Raw genomic sequence first — 18,341 nt, 5'->3', positions numbered from 1 at the left:
GGTTTGTGCAGACAACCGCAGAAACTCACTGCACTTTCAAAAGTTCACGAGGCAACACCAAAGGAAGAATGTGTGCTGCACAAAACCTCGTAGTTAAACATAGCATAAGAAAATATGAGATAGGTTTGTATGAAATAACATGGCATTACAAGAGGGTCATAAATGTTTTTATTAATCTTCATGCATTGTGCAGTCAGGCGTCTAAAATGATGTCATGCATGTTATGTCTGCAGGAAGGAATCACCGAGACACGCAGGTAAGACTGTTCATCGTCCTGGCCGAACGAAGACTCTTTTATTAGGCAAACAAATCCCACCCCCAATTAGCCAATTAGCCCAACACCCTTTATTAACAACAGCTGTGACAGCGCAATCCCTTTTGCTGCCATTCACAGTCAGGTAAGCGCCATGACCACATCACATTCCACCCCAATTTACAATGAAAGCAAAATGAATACATCATCTTACATAAGTGACATAATCTCTTAGACGTGTGGAACGGGCAGGACAATTCCTCAATTGATAGCGACCCGTGCCCCTCGGTTCATGTTCAGGGCCTAACGGCAAGTCACCAACGGGAGACACAGGGGTTATATCATTCTGTCCAAATCCTACATCCACCCCCACCGGGACCAGAGGAGGAAGAGGAGGAAGAGGAGGTGCAGGAAGAGGAGGAGGAGAGAGACATGCTGGTACATCATCCCCAAAATCTGATGATACGGAACTCTCATCTGAAGACAAAATATGACTCCTGTCCTGAACATCATTAACACTGTCATAAAACTTTTTAAAGAAAGAAACATTCCTGGATATGGTTACCCCACCCCTCAATACAGTAATCTTAGTTCCATGAACAGACTTCACGACCCAAGGCTCGGCTCAAATGGCAAACTAAACTTCCCTTTTTCGATGCCTATTCCTCATCATTACTACATCACCAACATCAAATGTCCGGGCCTTAGCCCCTCGGCTCAATGCCACTTTGTCATTCTTCGTCTGCCGGTTTCTCAGTTCTTCTGCCACGTCAGCATAACTGGCTGGATGAGACTCCAACACTGGCACAAAGTCACCCATAGGCGGCGGTTCATACACAATGACATAGGACTGACTTTAGTAGTTGAATGAGGTGTCAGCCGGTACTCTTTCAGAAACAAAAAGATAGCACAATCCAAGTCCTGGCGGTCTGTAACAGCTATCCTAAGGGTCTTATTCAAAATCCGCATAAAACGTTCAACCTCCCCATTGGCTTGAGGCCATAACGGAGTCACCCTACGATGTACAACACCCCTGAACTGAAGATAAGAAGAAAACTCATGACTAGAAAAAGGGGGTCCATTGTCAGTCAGCAGTTCAGAAATTAAGCCATGGGTTGCCATAATTTTATCGAACAAAGGAATTGTGCGACTTGCAGTGGTAATGTCCATAATCTCCACTTCGGGATATTTGAAAAAGTCATCGATCACCACCAACATGTGACGACCGTCAGGTAAACACCCGAAGTCAGCACTAGCTCTCTGCCAAGGAAAAGAAGGAACCTCCTCAGTGATGATTGGAGCGGGAGCATCTCCTCCCCCAGCAGCCTGACACAGTGCACAGCCCAAAACAGTGTTCTCCACCAGAGAGTCCAGACCAGGAAACCACAACTTAGATCTCAAACGGGACTTCGTCTTCACTACCCCCTGATGGACCACATGAGCCAGATCTACCACTCGCTGTTGCAAACTGGCCGGAATCACCAGCCTTGATCCCCTCAGTAAACATCCCTCCGGGGAACAAGTCAATTCACTTCGGACCTGAAATAACGCCACCAAAGTAGATCGAGCGTCATCCGTACGGCACTTGGCGGCACTTAGGACTCCGTTCCACTTTCCAGTCCCAACGGCAGCCAGGCATAACTGAAGACACCCGTCATGGACAGTGGCATCCACAACTTCCTCCAAAGAGATTGGGAGAGGCCGAGACCGCTCAACCACCATCCGTACATATTCCTCGGTCTCCTCGGCATCCCTTGCCTCCAACACTGAGGCAGGTCGAAAGTGCCGGGACAAATAATCAGATGGATTCAACGCCCCAGGACGAAAAACCACCGTCAAACAGTAATCCTGCAACTGCAGAATCCACTTCTCAATCCGTGGTGGTGGCTTTGATGAAGAACCCATAAATAGAGGAATGAGTGGATATGGTCCGTGTAGACTACGAAAGGCTGACCATATAAGTACAAATGGAAATGACGACATCCCCACAGCACCGCAATGGCCTCCTTTTCTATGTGAGAGTACCTCTGCTCAGTAGCAGTCAAAGCATGACTGGCATATGCCGCAGGAGCCAATTCCCCATTAGTTTGACGCTGAGATAGTACTGCCCCCAATCCACCAGGACTGGCATCCACAGCAAGTTTTGAATCTAATGCCGGATTGAAATAAGCCAAGGTAGTGTCTGCAGATAATGCCCGTTTTGTAGCTTGAAATGCAGATTCCTGCTCAGAACCCCAATCCCATGGAACATTGGATTTTGTAAGTTCACGCAAAGGGGCTGTCAAAGTAGACAATCCGGGGATAAAGCGTTCACAATAGTTCACCATGCCCATGAAACTTCTCACCCCAGACACATTGACAGGAGCCGCTGCAGTCTGTATATCACACACTTTCAAAGGATCAGGAGATACACCATCCTGTGAAAATCGGTAACCAAAAAATGAAATGTCAGTTCTCAAAAATTCACATTTCTCTCTATGTAAAGTTAAACCATGATCCAGCAAACGTTGGAATACGCCCTTCAGATGTCTATGATGCCCATCCAAAGTGGGAGAACGAACCAAAATGTCATCGCTGACATTAATTACTCCTTCCAGTCCTGCCAGCACTCCTCGAATAGTGTCCTGAAACACTTCAGCAGCACTAGAGATGCCAAAACTCAATCGTTTATAACGCCTGAGCCCAACGTGGGTGGAAAAAGTGGTAATTCCTCGGGAAGCAGGGTCAAGCATCAACTGATGATATCCGGCGGGGAGATCCATTTTAGAAAACCACCTGGACCCGCTGAGTTCCACCACGATATCATCAACTGTAGGAGTAAAATGACGCTCACGTTTAATTGCCAGATTGGGTAATCGCATGTCCACACAAATCCTGACCTCTCCAGGCTGTTTAGGTTTGCGGGCAACTACAATTGGGGATACCCACGGAGTCGGACCCACTGCTTTCTCAATAATACCAGCTTATTCCAAGTTTATTAACTCCGCCTCCACCTTCGGCCGAAGATGGAAAGCCACCCGCCTATGGCGTAGTGCCACTGGTCGAACAGACTCATCAATGTGCAACTTGATCATCCGGTCCTTCAGACAACCTATGCCTTCAAACAGTTGCGAGTACTGACTTAACAAGTCCTCCATAGTCCATTGATGAATAGCCAGTGCAAAGACCACCAGATGTAAGTTCTCAGCGGTCTGACAGCTTAACAGCATCCCATGACCCTCCTTGGTGACATATATATCTGTTTCCACATATTGGGTGCCATGAGAAACCACCGCAGAAAATACCCCGGCTAACACAAGGGGCTCACTGGCTATAAAAGCAAACACTTTAACGGACGTACCACTCAACACTGGTAAGCTTGGCAGTCCCTTCATCATGGATTCAGCCATTACATTAATGGATGCGCCAGTGTCAATCAGAGCCGGCACCAAATGACCATCCACCTTGACATCACATTTGGGCAAACCCCTCCGTACTGCACCCCCAGGCTGTAGAGCATGCAGCACATGGATGACCTCTCCATCATCATCCATATCTTCCAACTCAGGAAGGGCAGCATATACTTGGGCGGAAGTCGCAGGAATAGACCCCCGGACAGAAGACGAGCGACATACTTTTGCAAAATGGTTCACTTTATTGCAATTGGAACACCGCTTCCCAATCGCCGGGCAGGTCCCAGAATGAGGAAATGAGCCCCCACATCCATAGCATATCCGCCGTCTGTCCATCTTATGAGGCATCATCTTCTGTTTCTCTGACCCTTGAACCCTCATAGCATTTACTGGTTCCGTCTTCACCACTTGTTGGAGAGCGGCATCCATATGGACCGCCCTAACCTTTGAAAGTTCTTTTGACCGACCACGGGTCAACATATCCTCCATCGGCATATTAGGCACCTGTAGTATTGCCTCTCGCAGCTTGCTGGAATAACAGCCCTGTATGAATTGGGCCCGTATCTCATCTGCCGCATTGGGCAACCTACATGTGCTGGCCAACACCCGCAATCGGGCAAAGAAGACATCCACAGATTCGGTGGGCAACTGCCTTGCCTGGCGTAGCAGAAACCTTTCATAATCAGGATTCGCCAGAGGCTCAAAGTGCGCAGTCAGGGCCTGCTTCAGAGTGTCATAAGTATGAGGCGTCTTCTCCACCACCGACCGCCCCTGCCGATGAATAGCTGCCCCACCAAGATGCAATAGCATTGGACGCCTCCTCTCCACATCCAGATCAATGGCCTCAAAGTAGGTTTCCAAGCGATCTACCCACTCCTTCCACCGTGCAGCCTGCGCAGACGGGGGGCCATCCAGCAAGAAGTGTTCCACCGGGGGAACCGTGGACATGACTGCACTCTCCTGAACGAATCACCAAGCGTGCCCAAAGTGCAGGAAGAATGCCCGCACCAGCCGGGCACTCCAGCCACAATAGACCCAGCAAAACTGCACAATACTGTCCCAGGTCCAGTGAAACCCCACCAGGGAACTTCGCCAGGTCAGCCGGCATCAAAGATGATAGAAGCAGCCTGTCAGACCTCCAAGATTGGCACAAGCAAAGACAGCCACTGTAACTTCAAGTCGCATTCAGCAGGGAGCAGGAGACATTGTTCAGCAAGAAGCAGGACAGTGCTGACTATGACAGCTAAAGCTCCGTCGATGGCCGTGAACCAGCTGGCCCACCAGCATACACACAGAGACGGCTCCGACCACGCCCCCACACACCGTCAGGCCAGGCGAGGGAGGGAAACTACCTCTCACCGGTCACGGAGCAAGGAAAACGCCGGACCAGGCGCCCACAACGCTGAACAGATAGCAAATCGTCATGTAGAAACACCACCAATCCACTGCTGCACCAGAAGAAAAGCGGGAGAACAGCTTCGCAACACTCCGAACCTTCGTCGCCAAGATGTTATGTCTGCAGGAAGTAATCACAGAGACACGCAGGTAAGACTGTTCATCGTCCTGGCCGAACCAAGACTCTTTTATTAGGCAAACAAATCCCACCCCCAATTAACCAATTAGCCCAACACCCTTTATTAACAACAGCTGTGACGGCGCAATCCCTTTTGCTGCCGTTCACAGTCAGGTAAGCGCCATGACCACATCACAATGCAGAATACGGATACTACTCTTGGGTTGAGAACGGACGACACGTGGAGCAGCACATGTCACTCCACCATAATCCGAAAGGGCCCTCTGAGAGAGGCCAGGAGTCCAGGAGCTTTAGTTTTCCTGTGGAATGCTAGAAAATGAATGAGGCCATCCAGAAGGGTTGATAGAAGGTAGTACTTTAAAGAGCGCAGGAGCAGGTGACATTTAAAGGCGGGTCTTGCAACTCCCAGTCCCATCAATGTATTCAAAAGCATTTTGGGCAAGTCATTCAGATGGCATGATTACTATAAAAAAGGGCACGAGAGGATGGAGATGCTGTTTAAGAAAATGTTGCATCTGAGGATCAAGAACTGATTAAAAATGATTATCTTCACCTGTTTTCTGCAATTTCTCTGCTTAGATTTCTTCAAGCTTTTTATCTGGCGATCAACTTGTTTTCTGTCATGAGAAAAGTCATGTTTTATTCATATTTTTCAGATCAAAGACATCCTGTCCAAAATGAATCTTTTAACAGTGATGAAAATGGAAGAGGCTGGAGACGAGTCTGTCAGTAACACTATTTCCTCAGCATTGTACAAAGGTAAGCAAGGAGATAGTGCCCCCATGAGTGTATTGCATCTGTGATAATTTCATGCGTGGGCCTAGATTTACTAACTTGCGGCACAGTAAGATGACTTGCTGTGCTGCATCAAATGGAGAGGGCAATAATGCACTATACTTACTAAGATATGGTGCATTATTGCTCTTTCTGCTCTGGCGCCAACGCAGACACCCTTGTGCCACGGTGCAAGGGTGCCTGTGTTACAGGTAGGATTGGTGTTGTGCAGGAAGGGACATGTTCCTGCACAAAAACAGTCATCAGAGGCATTTTCCTCTTTAAATGTGTGCTACAGATTACAGCACACAGAGAAAGAGGAAATAAACATATTTCTATCAATACATCTCTGGACCCGATTCCGATCTAGTTCGGAAAGCAAACCGAACGACTCATATCCGGAATGCTTTCCATCCAACTCGTGTCAGGGGAGTCCGACGAAGAAATGTATGATGCATTTGAATTCATCCAGATATGATTTGGTCGGACTCCCATTGACTTCAATGGGAGCCTGTGTACTGAACGTGTACACAGGCTCCCATTGACAAAATGAGTGGTTGGGGATCATTGTGCACCCTGTGGTGGACACCCCTTGGTGCCTGCCACCCTATGCATGGTCTGAAAGGGGGGACCTATGGGTACCCCCAATGGCACAATTCGGAGGGCCCCAGGTGAAGGGTGGCCTGCTATGGGCCCCCAAAGACCGATTCCATCAGCCTTTTAGATCCCGGCAAAACGAATCGTAAAGGATGTCCGAATCGTTCATTGTACTTGCTTGCTTGGTAAACCTACTCCATAGAGCTGTACGATTCGGCTCCGGAGGGTTCTATCTCTCTGCATGCCTTCCGGAACCAATTTGGTCAGTGCTAAGGGTTTCTAGGCATTGTACTTGGTCATTCGGAATTGGGAACGAATCGGTCAGAAACAAGGGCTCCGGATCGGTTTAGGTAAAACCAAATCCGATTCAGAGCCCTTGCGACGGAGAACAGAATCAGGCCCTCTGTTGGGATGGATTACCATTTGATGCTTTTCCAGGTTTACACTGCAGCCAGAGACCACCTTCCAGATGCAAAGTAACGCAAGGCAACGACTTGCACTGCTTTGCTTTACTCTAGATTTATTAAGCCCCTAGGGCCACGCATGGTGGCTTTGCATTACTTAGTGGATCAGACTTAAGGGTTTGCATTGCCTAGCATCCGGTTGAGTGACGCAGTGGCAACCCAAGTTCTTAGTTAATCTGGGCCATGATGTGCACACTACACTTTCACACTTCACTGTTAAGAAGCAATTAACAAAATGTTACACATGGGTGAAATGTGTGGCCTTTATAGCACTCCAGCGATAAACTGTGTCTCCAAAATGTGGGAGAGTTCCCAGTGGGATACAGCAATATGTGTTGGTTTTGCTGCTGCACATGAACAATTTTCCTAAGTATTGAGTAGACACTGAAGAAAAAATGCAAGTTATGATCTATTTTTTCCAAAATGTTCTTTTGGAAGGAACAATGTTATGATGCTTGTTTAGTGCAACATAGGGATGTTGTTGCACAGTGGAATAGGGATGTTGGTTCCTAGTCTTGCAGGTCAGACAGGTCTTTTTATTCCACCATGCATTTTCTTAATGGGGTGTAGCCCTTAGTGGCCAGTTTTGAAAGCCCAGGGCTGCTCTTAGTGCCTCTGTCACTGTTCTAAGCTCCACAAGGTTAATTCCAACAGGAAGGGGAGGCGTCAAAAAAGAGAGAAAGAGAGGGAGAGAGGGGAAAGGTAGAAAGATAGCAATCCCGAAGGCAGACAAAAATCAGGATAGGAGAGGAAAGAGAGAGAGAGAGAGAGAGAGAGAGAAAGAGAGAGAAAGGGAGAAAGAGAGAGAGAAAGAGAGAAAGAAAGAGAGAGAGAGAGAGAGAGAGAGAGAGGATGAATGGAAAGCGAAGTATTGTGGAAGGAGATGAAGGTAAAGGGACTGATTTGAGTATTCTTGCTAGAGCTGCTTTTGGTTCTCCAGTCTAGCCCTGGGTGAGAAAGGGGCAAAGAGAGAAAAATATAGGTCCATAATGGCTGCTAATAAACACCCTCTTCTTGGTGTCCATCATGTCAATGCCATCATACCTCTGTCCATCATCCCACCGTCTGCCATCTCACTGTCAATCTTTGTAGGGCCCCTCCTACTACACATGTACTTCTTATTAACCTTATCGCCTTCTCCCCAGTCCTTCTTTCCTCTTTCCTCCTGTTAATCGCACCATCTTGCATTTTGCTATTGAATACAATCACTCATTGGAAATCGCAATATATACATTCATTTTGTCAGAATCAACGCTTTAGAAAAAATACTTCCAGCTATTCCCCACTTCATCTTATCACTCGCTTTTATTTGGCTATAAGGTGATTCTCAGCTCTGCTACTGTTCTCAGGGAAGTCCACTGAAACCCATCTTTTGTAGATGCACTGCTTACAGATGTAAAATAATATAATAAAGGAAAATAAGGCACTGGTATGTATAATCCATCGTATTGTTGCAACAGCTCTATCTGCGTTATTCTCCAGTGTAGGGCGATTGTTTTATTTTTAGAACCAAGTGAGGTGAGAAAGCACACAAACACACATGCATTAACACACACACACTTTAAAAAAATGTTTGATTTTATGACTTTGCTCTGATGGAGGATTACATCCAATTGAATATCTATCTTCCCTTGTATTATTGGGAGAAAAGAGTGAGGGTGTGGAACATGTTAACTGTCAATAATGGGGTTGCTTCCCGCTACAGTGTCAGGGTTCTAAATGGCATCATCAATAATGAGAATGAAGCTCATGTTGATTGTAATTTCATTTGGAGGCAAAAGACAGACAATTGACGAACAAAATGCAGAAAAAAACAAAACTTTCACCCCCAGTCAAGAGATCTGGGTTAAATTCATCATTCTTTTGCTCACCATGCCATCCCAGTTTAGTCCTGGCCGTATGCAAACCAGTCTTGACCCAGTGCCTCATGGGAACAGTCCAGCCCGAATTGCCAAGCCAGGTCCTCCCTGGACCCAAAAATGAGCATCCTAGGACCGATTTCGGGGTTTCACCCCTCATCAGCCAGGATAGCTTGAATCCAGTGGCACAGTGAGCTCAGGACCCACGTCTGGTCATACCTGGCGCACTTAGGGCGAGAAAGCAAAAGACACACAATTGATGAATGGAATGCAGAACAAATCAAATCATTCACCCCAGTCAAGAGATCTGGGTTAAATTCATCATTCTTTTGCTCACCATGCCACCCCAGTTTAGACCTGGCCATATGCAAATCAGACTTGACCCTTAGCCTCATTGGAACACCCCAGCCCGAACTGCCAAGCCAGGTCCTCTCTGGACCAGAAACAAGCATCCTAGGACCGATTTCGGGGTTTCACCCCTCATCAGCCAGGATAGCTTGAATCCAGTGGCACAGTGAGCCCAGGACCCACGTCTGGTCATACCAGGCGCACTTAGGGCGAGAAACAAAAGACAGATAATTGATGAACTGAATGCAGAACAAATCAAAACATTCACCTCCAGTTAAGAGATCTGGGTTAAATCCATCATTCTTTTTCTCACCATGCCACCCCAGTTTAGACCCAGTTTAGACGCGTTTCGGAATCAATCCTTCGTCACTGACAAAGGATTGATTCTGAAACGCGTTTGTTATTTACCGTACATTTTGCCAAATTAAATTATGTCAACGGTTGCCTCCTGTGTGCCCGAATTTCTGTGAGAGAAACGGAAACGGTAGCGTGGATATATATATATCCTATATAATTCATTGTAATCCCTTAGCACCAGTCACTTTATTCTTATTGCACTTTTTTGACACAATGTCACTTTATTGAAAATTATAGCAATTGACACGAAGTCACTTTATGTTGATGCCATTAATCATTTATGGCAAACAGCTTGTGCAATAATGTAGTTGAAGTTGAGAAATGTAGTTATAAAGCTAAATAATATCAAGTGGTAATATAACCTCTTTATCTAAATACTCAGTGGCTGGAAAAATGTTCATTATGGACTCATCTTTTGTTGAATGGTCCTGTTAGATAAAGTTTATTCTTTTTTGGATCTTTTTTTCTCTATTATTATGGAATAGTAGAGATTATTATTATTTTTTGTATTATGATTTAATACACACTGGTGAGCACTGATTATGCACTATAGTTATTAATTATTTGATGGACAAGGTTGATACAATCCTTTCAGTAAAAAATCCTTTTTGTTCGGGGAGTTAAAAGCATTTATGCTGTTATTCAAATGTTTGAAAAGTTAAAACATATCCCCATAGGTGAACAGAGAATTGTAAATGTATCTCCAAAAAACGCAGAATTAACTTATGTATTTATACAGTTAATAACTACCATTTGTAATGGTAAGGATGAGAGAAAAATAATATATATGTATTTATACATGTAGTATTTTGTTTATGTCCATCATTGGAACATGTGACTGCACGATATCACTTTAAAAAGGGCAAAAGCAATCTGTAATGCCATGTGACCTAGGCCGCTGGGACGGCCGAAACGCGTTATGACTACCTGTCTAATGGCTGAATAAAATAAGAATGCTGAAAAAAGATGGTCCTTGCCTCGTGTTTCGCCAGGGAAGCGTCGCTGCTGCGAGGTATTTGCAGATATATATGTATATATATCTTCTGGAAACGATGAAACAGGAAAGACATAATACAATAGTATTTAGTCTACAATGTTCCTCTTATAAAGAATAAAATACACATAGCTTGAACCTTCTCTCTTTGGATATGTCTTGTGATAACTTCTCACAATTGCGCTTACTTCAGCACGCAAATTCATTGTGTCTTTGAAACTACAAAACAGGAAACACATGATACAATAGTACTTAGTCTGCAATGTTCCTCTTATAAAGAATAAAATACACATAGCTTGAACCTTCTCTCTATGGATATGTCTTGTGATACCTTCTCACAATTGCGCTTACTTCAGCACGCAAATTCATTGTGTCTTTGAAACTACAAAACAGGAAACACATGATACAATAGTACTTAGTCTGCAATGTTCCTCTTATAAAGAATAAAATACACATAGCTTGAACCTTCTCTCTATGGATATGTCTTGTGATACCTTCTCACAATTGCGCTTACTTCAGCACGCAAATTCATTGTGTCTTTGAAACTACAAAACAGGAAACACATGATACAATAGTACTTAGTCTGCAATGTTCCTCTTATAAAGAATAAAATACACATAGCTTGAACCTTCTCTCTATGGATATGTCTTGTGATACCTTCTCACAATTGCGCTTTCTTCAGCACGCAAATTCATTGTATTTTTGAAACTACAAAACAGCTGTGCTTTTCCTCTGCAGATGATGCTTCATTAATAATGATATAGATCCCAATGGATTGTGATTTCCTCAATGCTTGTTAAGTAACATCAATTTTATTGGGATCTGAGTTGATTTATGCAAAATAAGACTGAATTGCTCACAAAGTTTGTTTTAGGTAAATAATACATCCTTTTACTTTACTGGAACTTTAGAATAAGCAAGTCTTTTTTCCGGGAAAGAGTTAAATGTTGTTGTGCAGTCTTATCAACCATTTGAAACTGAAAGCATTTAACAGAGTTCTTTGAAGAACATGACTCAACCAAATACTTTGAGCCTCTTGGTAAATACAGGGAATCTTATTTTATTTCAGAAGAGTTAATCGTAAAAAGAAAAAAAGTCTTTCAACTTTTGCATCTGAAAGCAGATAACAGCATACACTACCAAGAAAGCTGAAAGTATTTTCCTTGGGTTTCTTGTTAACAATGAGTCTTATGATCTCAGAAGATGTAAATTCTTGTACAAAGTCTTTTGACTTTTGAAATTGAAATGCAGTTAAATAGGCCAAGAGTCGCAAATACATTCCTGCCATACTTAAACAGAAAACCGAAACAGATATTTTAAACTTTGCTTTTCTAAAAACAAAGGGCTACCACAGAACTGCTACAGCACCTCACAAAGGTGAAACAGAGGCCAATTCACATGTCAGATTTACAAGTGATTAGGCGCCACAAGTATTCTCTTTCATACTCTGTCTCTCTCCCTCCCCCACCTCTTTCCCTCCTTCATGCTTTGTGTACCTCCCCAGCTCCTACCCCTTCTCCCCTGAATCTCCCCCATGCCTGCTCTTTCCCTTACGTATACAACCTTATTGTTTTTCTCGACCTAATATGGAACTATGTAACTATGCTCTGAAACTGTATAATCTTGTAATGATGTAACCTGCAACTATGGTCTGAAACTATTGTGAAGCGCTCTGATACCTTCGGGTCTAGCCAGCGCTATATAAAACCTTTCAAATAAATAAATAAAATAAAATAAATAAATCATCGGGCCCCTCCTTCACGCTGTTGACATGAAGTTACACACAGTGAGCTTCCTCAGTATTTCTTCAACTGAAGGAATGAGTGGTGTGTCCAACTGCTATGCGGTGTCCAGAAGGGCATGGAACACTAGAATTAGAAATGTATGTAAAGGTGATTGAATGACCTTATTTCTCGCTCCCTAAAAACAAAAATGTCTAGAGAGCTGTTCAGTGCGGGGTCTCAATGTTATGCCAACTTGTTTTCCCCCTCGAAAGTGGTCCGAATGGTGAGTGGCATTCATCAAGACAAATGGGTCAACCAATTCTTAACACAACCCCTATATTAATTGTTTAGAGGAATAAACCTGTTCATCAGTTGTGAAAGGGAAAGACTACACCCTACCTGTATGGAGCAGCCTCCCGAGCAGTCACTACAAAAGAGCTGCAACATGACAGGTCTCAGTCAGGTGCCCAAATTTGAGGCCATACCCATTCAAAAGGTCTGTCTGTGGCTCCAATGGGCATCAAATGCCTTCTGTCATACCCAGTGGGCACTCTGTAAAGGATATGACCTGAAGGCATTCCCTACATCCAGATGTCTTCGCAATGTATCCTGGATATGATGTGTTTGCTCTTTGGCTATGCCCTTAACAAGCTACCTCCAGAAGAAAGAGAGCATGTTCTATGCCCAGACACAGCATGCAAAGTGCATAAGGGTGTGCTATTGGACCATGACCTCACCCTACACTCAAGCCCTCTAAGCATCTCTTCCTTTCTATTAACATCTCACATTAAGGATTAGCTATTTGCAGAGCTATCAACGATTAACTATCTTAAAGTTTCTCCCCCTGACCCTGCAATCTCTTCTGTGTTACAGTGATGCTCGTACCAGACGAATATGACTCATTACAATGTGTACTAATACCACACGTGCCATTACAACTCGGGTATTACTACGCGTTGCAATTACGACATGCCATTACATCGCATACTTTTACCACACATATGCTTTTACCACGCATACCATTACAATGCAAAGGCATGCGTGGTAAAGCTATACTCATGGTAAAAGTATGAAATGTAAGTGACACTACCCTGCCCTGCCCTAAACCCTAATTTAGTACCCCTCCCTCACCCCCAGTATTCTCCCTACATTAACACTACCCTGCACAACTCCCCTGACACTACCCTAACCCCTAAAACACTACCTTGCACTACACACTCACTACAGCACTACCCTAAACCCTAAAACACTACCTCCAGCACGACCCTACACCAAACCCCAGTCTGCTCCCTACACTTAAACACCACCCTGAACAACCCCCAACACTACCCTAAACCCTCAAACACTAAGCTGCACTACACACACATACACACACACACAGCCAAAACCCTAAAACAATACCTCCAGCACGACCCTCCTCCGACCCCCAGTCCAGACCTACACTCAAACACTACTCTGCACGACCCCTGACAGTACCCTAAACCCTAAAACACTACCCTACACTACACAAACACAACAACACTTCCCCAAACCCTAAAACACTACCCCCACCCCAGGCTCAATCTGCCTTACCTCGCTCTTCTCGTGGTTCCACTCCCTGGTTCCTGCTTCACGTCGGCTGAGGGGCGGTGCATGATGCACGTCATTGTGAGGAAATGGAAGAGCATCAGTTTACTCACAACAAGGTGGATCGCCATTACATCGCATGCGTTGTAAAAGCGCATGCGATGTAATAACATGCGTAGTAATGGCTACGCATTGTTAAATCGCATGTGTTGTAATGCTTGTGATGTAATGGTATGCGGTGTAAAAGCTGCGTTGTAATGGCTGTTTACCCTACCACACATCAGGGAGTGCTCAGGTAGAGGGCTTTAGGTTATGGCATTTGTTGGAAAATTATCTCATTATTAACTAATGCATCTAAGGGTTCCAAGTCTAACAGCAAAGTACATTAATAATTGATAAGTGGACCATTACAATGTATATTGACTCAACAACTGAACATGAATCTCATCTATATGCCCTGCTTTTCTCAGCACAAAGCCCATTCTGGCGCCGGGAAACCCTTGTTTGCGCCCTTCAAATTCAAATAATAAATAATAAAATTTTCAACTTCTAGTTCAGAGCAACTTCCATCAAGGTAGTCATTACATATGTGTCTTCAGAGTCCTCCTATCTTTTGAATGAGAAATCTTTCAAGTAAGGGTACATTTCTGTCCGTACATACCTCAAGCAAGTTTTGTAGAAGAACCCTCATGCTCCAGATTTAGTTATTCCTCCACCCATCTGATATTTGTTTTTAGGTGCTTTTCCCGCATTACACTTCATACTTTGTTGAAGTTTCCCAGTCATATTAGTTAGTCCTCAGCAGAGTCTCCAATAAAGTCCTCAATAAAGTCTAACATATGTTGGAGAAACCCTTCTTGTTTGAGGTCATTATATATCTTACTCATATGGTAACCTATTTTTCCTGCAGACAATCTTGAGGAGAATCGATCTTCTCTCTCTGACATCCCGTTTCAAATTAATCTTGTAGAAGAGAGTATCTTTATGTTAGGATATGACCGTGCCACTTGTTTAGACACTTCTGATGCAATGTTTGTATTTTGTCATTAAATAGATGTATGTCCCTTTATAGAAAGGTAATCTTCTGTAAATAAACACTTGAAGACCTTTCACACACTTAAATAACCTACATTTTATTTGTTCTTTGGTTCAGAGTTTAATCCCTTAACATTCAATAACAACAACGTAACCTTTGTGATTGGTTGCCAACCAGTTTATTGATGAGGTCTCTTGATTGGTGGTTAGTTCCATAAGTATTAGCTTACACTTTGTCATCAGGTTACCCACCCCTTTCCCAGCCAATAACCCCAAAAAAAAATAAAAGTCAAAACTTTTTACAACACAGCAATACACAATGGTTGTCCTGTGCTTGTTGGGTCCACTTTGCTTCATAGGTCTTGCTCACTGATTCCCAGCAGTAGGTATGCGGGCCTTTAAATCAGTAGTCATAGATCAGGTATGGCAGCAATAGAGGTTTGGTACTTTCTGTGGCATTTGCAGACTGTTTCTGAAACCTCTTGTGTCTGCTCTGCAGCATTCACTACTAACGAGCAGTACAAGGAGAACTGGAGCGCCCAGCTGAAACTACTCCTGGAGTGGGACCAGCTGAGCCTGGCTAGCGATGAGATCTTCACCAACGACAGAAACTGGGAGGTAAGGAACATACTTACTATAAATTGAGAGCTTATGGCAAAACCACCACAGTGAGGAGGTATTTCAACCATCAGAGAAAGCACTCACTACTCCTATTGACTAAGGGGTGTGCAGATTTATTTTCATGAAAAACTGGCAATTTTCTCAAAAGTATGCATATTAACGCAAAACACATTTCACCTGTATCTCAAGTTAAAAAAAAATCTCAATCGTATACCTCACATACAGAAGTCACGCAAGATACTGGTTGGGAGAGAAAGTGTCTTGTTTGTGGATAAACTGTCTCTAGTGAGACATTTTCTACTCTAACCAGTCTCCCGCAGGCAGAAATCACTCTCAATTTCATGTTGGGTGAAATGGCAAAACATTCACACATTTAGCGAGAAATTCAGGAACCACTTAAAAGTACATCAGTTTATCAGAACTTTCACATAGGTCTATGAGTGACTATTAGCTGGTCAATGGTTGCATGTTTTCAACAAATTATCACAAAAGCGGTCTCACATAGCATGTGTTAACATGTAACTAGCAAGAGTTGAACATTAAATACAAGAGCTACAAGACACAGTCCCCTAAGCCACGCCTTTGAGGTGTCTATCATGTTGGCCTATGGATAATTCAAACAGAGCAATATTAGTGAATTAATTCACTACAATAAATCCACTGCTTTGAGATTCAGTCAGGCTTTCTCAAGGCCAGTCCAGCACACCCTTTCTTTTGAAGTGCAGCTCTCTTGTGCCTCTAATAAAGCCCTGTGCGTTCTTTCTCCTCAGTCTGTTGACTTGGACGATGCTATGTTCTGGGCCCTGGTGAAGGACCGCCCACAATTCATCCGCCTCTTCCTGGAGAATGGATTAAACTTGAAGAAGTTCCTAAGCAATGAAGTGCTGACAGAGCTCTTCTCTGAGAACTTCAGCTCCCTAGCCTATCAAAACCTCAAAAATGCCAAGAATTCCCACAAAGACCCTCTACTTAGGTTCATTTGGAAAATGGTCTCCAGCTTTCAGAAGAACAGAAAGAAGAATCAGGATGGGACAACAGTGCAGATCAATGTAAGTAACCAATGAGACAGCTCACCTTCAGGTGTGGTCAATATTATGAATTTACTGCATAAATTAGTGACATATTTACTGGGTTAATTCTGGTGTGGGGAAGTAGTCTGAACATGGCACAAGTTACTTAGGGCCAGAATAAGACTTTGGCGGCCCTGTGCCTGCTTTGCGCTAGCACATCACCGCCAAAGCCGTGCATGGTCTGCCTGCCAGATTACGAGTATAGCTTGTGTCTGGCGGGCTTTTGTTTTGCTGTTCCCATGGTGGTGCCCTGAAAGCAGGCACTGCAATGGGAACGCAAAAGAAGTTTCAGAATGGCATGAACTGTGAAGTCCATGCCGTGCTGGAACTTGGGGTGCATGGAAACCGGGGGGCACATGTTGTGCCCCTCTGAATGCATCCCAATGGCAGCGTTGTTTCTGCACTGCCAGCCTTTTCATGGCAGTGAGCCTGCCATGATAATTGTGGCGATGGGGAAACTCAAAATATGCTTGGAGGACTATAATGGTCCAGCCTTGCATATTGGATGGCCATGTCCGCTGCGCCACAGCCAGGGAACGGTGGTTCCCTGGCACAGCCGGCGCAGCAGCTGCGGCCCGTACAGGAAAGGGTTCTGGTGGGAGGGATTTAGACAGACGATGATGAGGGAATCATCGTCCGTCGAACCCCCCCAACACGTCCCCACAACTCCACTGCTCGTATCTGCACAGGCCACAGCGGCGGCGCAGCGGTGGTTGGTCCCAATAGCCGTCTCTGAATAGGGCGGCCGCAAGACCGTCACCGCTCTGCCACCGCGAGTCTCACGGTCAAAGATGGTTAGCCTCGTAATCGGCCATTTAGAACTCCCTACATACTCTTCCCTCTGAATTTCCATGAAAAATAGCGCTGCTGATAAAAGAAATAGCACCGTTCTAAATCTTTTCCTGTGTATGTGATGGGTCCATCTTTGTTCTTCTTGCTGCAAATTTATTTCCACTTTAACATTTCTCAAATGTTTTACCATATCATGCAGTGATTTGCCCTGTTTTTCACCTGTGTTTTTTTATTTAGGAAAAAGACAAATCCCCAATCTCCAGGCACCGGATGCATGCACTGTTTACTTGGGCAGTTCTGCAGAACATGGGAGATTTGTCAAGCGTCATCTGGGAGAAGGTATAAGGTTCTATCCTGCATAACCCTCTGTTATTTTAGATACTAAGGAGACAATGGGTTACATGACAACTTACAGACACCAATACATTAGAAATTATTCGTTGGATAGATGGCTGCATGTTTTGTTCTGCTGGGCAGTTTATAACTCCCCCTCTGTTTGACCAAGCATTAAGTGCTCCCTTATAGCAAGTTTAGGTTAATATCTGAAGCAATTAAATGCTTCCCTCACTCTTGGGAGCATATGTACAAGCCCCTATCTCCACTGGAAAGTCACTTTTTGTGACAGGGGCTTCTCGTTATTTACAAGGCAATGTTAAGCCACTTAACGTGGCTTAACGCTACCTTGTAAATAAGGCCCCCTTTCAAGCTCTGCTTAGTGTGAAAGGGGTGGCAGTGGGTGTTGCGGTGGGCGTTCCACTGCAACACCTATTGATTTTGATGCTGCCCCCTAATTACAAGGGCAGCGTAAATAGGAGGTTGCGCCATAATTAAGACCAGTGAAAACCTGGTTTTACGTTGGTGAAAAGAGGAGAAATGCTATATTTCTCCTTGTTTTTGCTTTTTCCATGTGTGCTGCCTTGTGCAGCACACATGGAAAAGGCAAGAAGCCTGTTATTTTTTA

The 18,341-nt window shown here is 44.3% G+C and overlaps 1 protein-coding gene across 1 annotated transcript in view; it reads left to right on the top strand.

Moving 5' to 3' along the window:
• Window positions 1–18,341, top strand: part of LOC147731271 (transient receptor potential cation channel subfamily M member 8-like) — a 416,422-nt gene that overhangs the window by 234,062 nt on the left and 164,019 nt on the right. Inside the window, exons 13-16 of the mRNA XM_086954174.1 lie at window positions 5,836–5,938; window positions 15,397–15,515; window positions 16,289–16,567; window positions 17,618–17,719. Coding sequence (XP_086810300.1) covers window positions 5,836–5,938; window positions 15,397–15,515; window positions 16,289–16,567; window positions 17,618–17,719 — 603 coding nt within the window. The remainder of the gene's footprint in view (window positions 1–5,835; window positions 5,939–15,396; window positions 15,516–16,288; window positions 16,568–17,617; window positions 17,720–18,341) is intronic.

Source organism: Lissotriton vulgaris, chromosome 2_1 (genome assembly GCF_964263255.1).
Source record: "Lissotriton vulgaris chromosome 2_1, aLisVul1.2, whole genome shotgun sequence".
Lineage (NCBI taxonomy): Eukaryota > Metazoa > Chordata > Amphibia > Caudata > Salamandridae > Lissotriton > Lissotriton vulgaris.
The sequence above is the reverse complement of the archived record's forward strand: the minus strand, read 5'-3'. Positions and strand labels throughout refer to the sequence as shown.